At 35.6% G+C, this 3,444-nt stretch overlaps 1 protein-coding gene across 1 annotated transcript in view; it reads right to left on the bottom strand.

Moving 5' to 3' along the window:
* Window positions 1-3,444, bottom strand: part of LOC137629334 (uncharacterized) — a 17,914-nt gene that overhangs the window by 4,665 nt on the left and 9,805 nt on the right. Inside the window, exon 2 of the mRNA XM_068360590.1 lies at window positions 2,212-2,279. Coding sequence (XP_068216691.1) covers window positions 2,212-2,279 — 68 coding nt within the window. The remainder of the gene's footprint in view (window positions 1-2,211; window positions 2,280-3,444) is intronic.

Genomic DNA, 3,444 nt, shown 5'->3' with positions numbered 1-3,444 from the left:
TAGCAATATCCTGTTTACCACTAGCAAGGAAATTCTGTTTATCAATTCCATTGAATTCAATTCGAATGCCCCTTTGAAATAATGTCCTTATATATCTTAGGTAGAAAGCTAATAGTTGAATCCTTGTTTATCAACAGGTTTTCTATACGATGCATAAAAACTACCGGCTGGTAGCATCAGGTGACTGACCTACTGAACTCCAAAAAGTCTACGTTATTATACCTGCTACCTCAAATACCTGTGTGCGGTATTTGGTATGTAACCTCTCTCTCTCTCTCTCTCTCTCTCTCTCTCTCTCTCTCCGTATTTGTGTTTGTGTGCTTGAACCTGCATGAGCGTTGATGCACATCTAAAGGCAGAGAGAGAGAGAGAGAGAGAGAGAGAGAGAGAGAGAGAGACTTAACATGTATAATGGTATCTTCTAACTGTATCGGTAAGACTATCTATTATACAAAAAACCAACTTGCTTCTAGGTTCATCAGAGAGAGAGAGAGAGAGAGAGAGAGAGAGAGAGACTTAACATGTATAATGGTATGTGCTAACTGTAACAGTACGAATATCTAATGATATAAAAACAAACAATTTGTATCTATATTCATCAAACACAACCTCGTCCTACAATTTTCTTAAATATCAGCCCTTCTCAAAATACATAAACGCTTATTTGTTTTATGAATAAGGCACACCGAATTGGCTACGATCCACCTCAACGGATTACGGTTTTTATGGCCCGAAGAATGACCTTCTACGCGTGGTAGAAATCAACTATTCTCCCCGAGTGCCGATACCAATAGTCGGCACATTTTACTTATCACTTGGTTTGGTGTTGGCAGCGTCCAGCCACTTACGGTACATAGGTATGTTAAGCTGTAGGTATTCTTCCTGCATTCGAAGAAGGTATCTGTACTATATCTAACTTACTACAAAAAGAATTTTGCCAGCCACTTACGGCATTAGCTCGGTTAGGCTATTGGCATTCTGCCAGCATTCAAAGAAGATATCTGTATGATTTATATAAATCACATAAAAAAAATTCTGCCAAAAATTAGACTATCTTTTTTAGATTGCCTGGGTCTCCCGAATTTGCGAATTTTCAAAAAAAGAAAAAAAATCTACTAAAGATGAGATTATTTTTATTCTTATCCCTTTTAGATTGCCAGGCCCCTCATATGAGACACACGATCTCTGCAAATTTACAGGTTTCATAAAGGATCCTCATCATGATTATTCCAATAACTATTTTTTCCACCCAACTAGAACTCGAGCTCCTATTGTATACAGTAAGACTGAAACGAATAAGCAACAGTATGACCCTACTCTGTGCCACCGATCAACTGTCTTTTTCCTCCACTTTCTAGCTAGGTCAACGACATCCCAGAGCTGAACCTGGGTTCGCAAGAGAGATCGGTATAATCGTCCCAGCTTCCAGCGTCACGACCTAGCAAGTAAGAATGTGACTTTTGGGAGCAGCTGTTGAAGTTACAAGAAAAGGGTTGGATTAGAAAGCTAGTTTTTCTTCTTTTAATTTGGCTATACGGTTAAAAAAATTGTATATAAAAAGCGGTAAATGTCTGACATTTATTCTAGGTTTTTTACCGTTTTAAAAACGGTTATATTGACGTAAAAGAGTGATATTCAGATCGCCAACCCATGTAAGATAGTAACAAAGTGAGACAGAATTACGGTCGCCTGTATCTTACTGAAATACGCTTGAGAACAGTATATCTTTACGGAGAATTTCCGATTAAGATTACGGTTTTTTTCTAGCAGTGAACGGTCCATGAAATGGAACCCATACCATATAAGAAGATAAACTATTTAAGCGAATAAATAACTGATTAATAAACTATAGATATGATTCAATAATTAGGCACTAATCATATGAAATCAGGAAACGAATCGAAAAATATCCATTAACGAAAGAAAACATACCAGGGAAAGCGGTCTAAGAAGATTCCAAGACTTAATTTAGTATGGCTCACAAAACGGAAAAAAATAGATGTCTGGGAGTATAAATAGGTTAATAGGTAACTGAATGATTAAGTAATCAATAGGTAAGCAACAGCGAAACAATAAAAGCCATGACCGTTAAACACAGAGACGTCGCGTAGGCAAAACAAAAATAGGGAGTTTCGACAGGAAACCGCAGAGGTTAAGAGCCTGTGTCTGTTTCCGGCGGTAGAAGCGAAACCCAGATCATTATTCTAATACCTCTTTCTCCACCTCCTCATAGTCCTTCTTCCTCTTCCTCTTCTTCTTCTTCTTCTGGAATGCCTTCCCTGTAATTCAGAGGCCATAGACTACTTTTTAAGACTTTCTGTAGGGGCCAAATAATCTTTTTCGTCTGGTGATCAAATCCTTTTAAAGGTAGGAAGTAGGAACTGTCAATTATCACCAGGTATTTCAGCTCTGATTTCCTGGTGTTGATTTGTTTTTCTCCGTCTCTCACGACAGGCGGAATATTATTGTGTTTTCGAGTCGGGGTAATGATAGTTTCATTGAACTTTAATGATACGGAATGGAAGTAAATAAGCTTTCTATTGTCTCCAAAATTGTCAAGAATATGCTTAAATTTTTTTTTTTATTTTTTTTTTTTTTTTTGCCAGTACACTTTGAGGAATTTAATTTGGTTGTTTATCCATTCAGAGGGAGAAGTTATTATTATTATTATTATTATTATTATTATTATTATTATTATTATTATTATTATTATTATTATTATTATCATTACTAGCTAAGCTATAAGGCCAAGGGATCCAACAGGGAAAAAATAACTCAGTGAGGAAAGGAAATAAGGAAATAAAACTAAAAGATAAGTAAAGAACAATTAGAATAAAATATTTCAAGAACAGCAACAACATTAAAACTGATCTTTCATGTATAAATTATAAAATGAGACTTATGTCACAGAGAGAGAGAGAGAGAGAGAGAGAGAGAGAGAGAGAGAGAGAGAATGAACGTTGAATGAACGTAGAGACGACAAGACAAAAACATTGAAACCGCGTGAATCATGATTTAGAGATCGATTATGGACACTTGCCAAAGAACAGCTTTCTCTTTGGGCTCTCAGAAACAGGAATAGAAGAGAAACTCGATTTTTTTCCAGGTTCTCTCTCTCTCTCTCTCTCTCTCTCTCTCTCTCTCTTTAAGACACATACACATTTATATACACATTTCTTTAAGAGTAGATGTAACATCGAAAACCATCCACTAATAATCTTCAGCGTTAGAACAACAGTTGGGAATCCACCATTTCATTATGGAATTTAATTCATTCCTTTTAGAGAAAGGAAAGGGAAATTAGCTTTGAATTTCCTTATTCTTTTTCATCTCAAAATAATCATTTCTATTACTGGCATATGGACATGATAAAATCATATAGCATTACAATGAAATTTTAGGCACTACAATTTCAGGGTATATATATATATATATATATATGTA

The sequence above is a fragment of the Palaemon carinicauda genome, chromosome 37, assembly GCF_036898095.1.
Source record: "Palaemon carinicauda isolate YSFRI2023 chromosome 37, ASM3689809v2, whole genome shotgun sequence".
Classification (NCBI taxonomy): domain Eukaryota; kingdom Metazoa; phylum Arthropoda; class Malacostraca; order Decapoda; family Palaemonidae; genus Palaemon; species Palaemon carinicauda.
The sequence above is the reverse complement of the archived record's forward strand: the minus strand, read 5'-3'. Positions and strand labels throughout refer to the sequence as shown.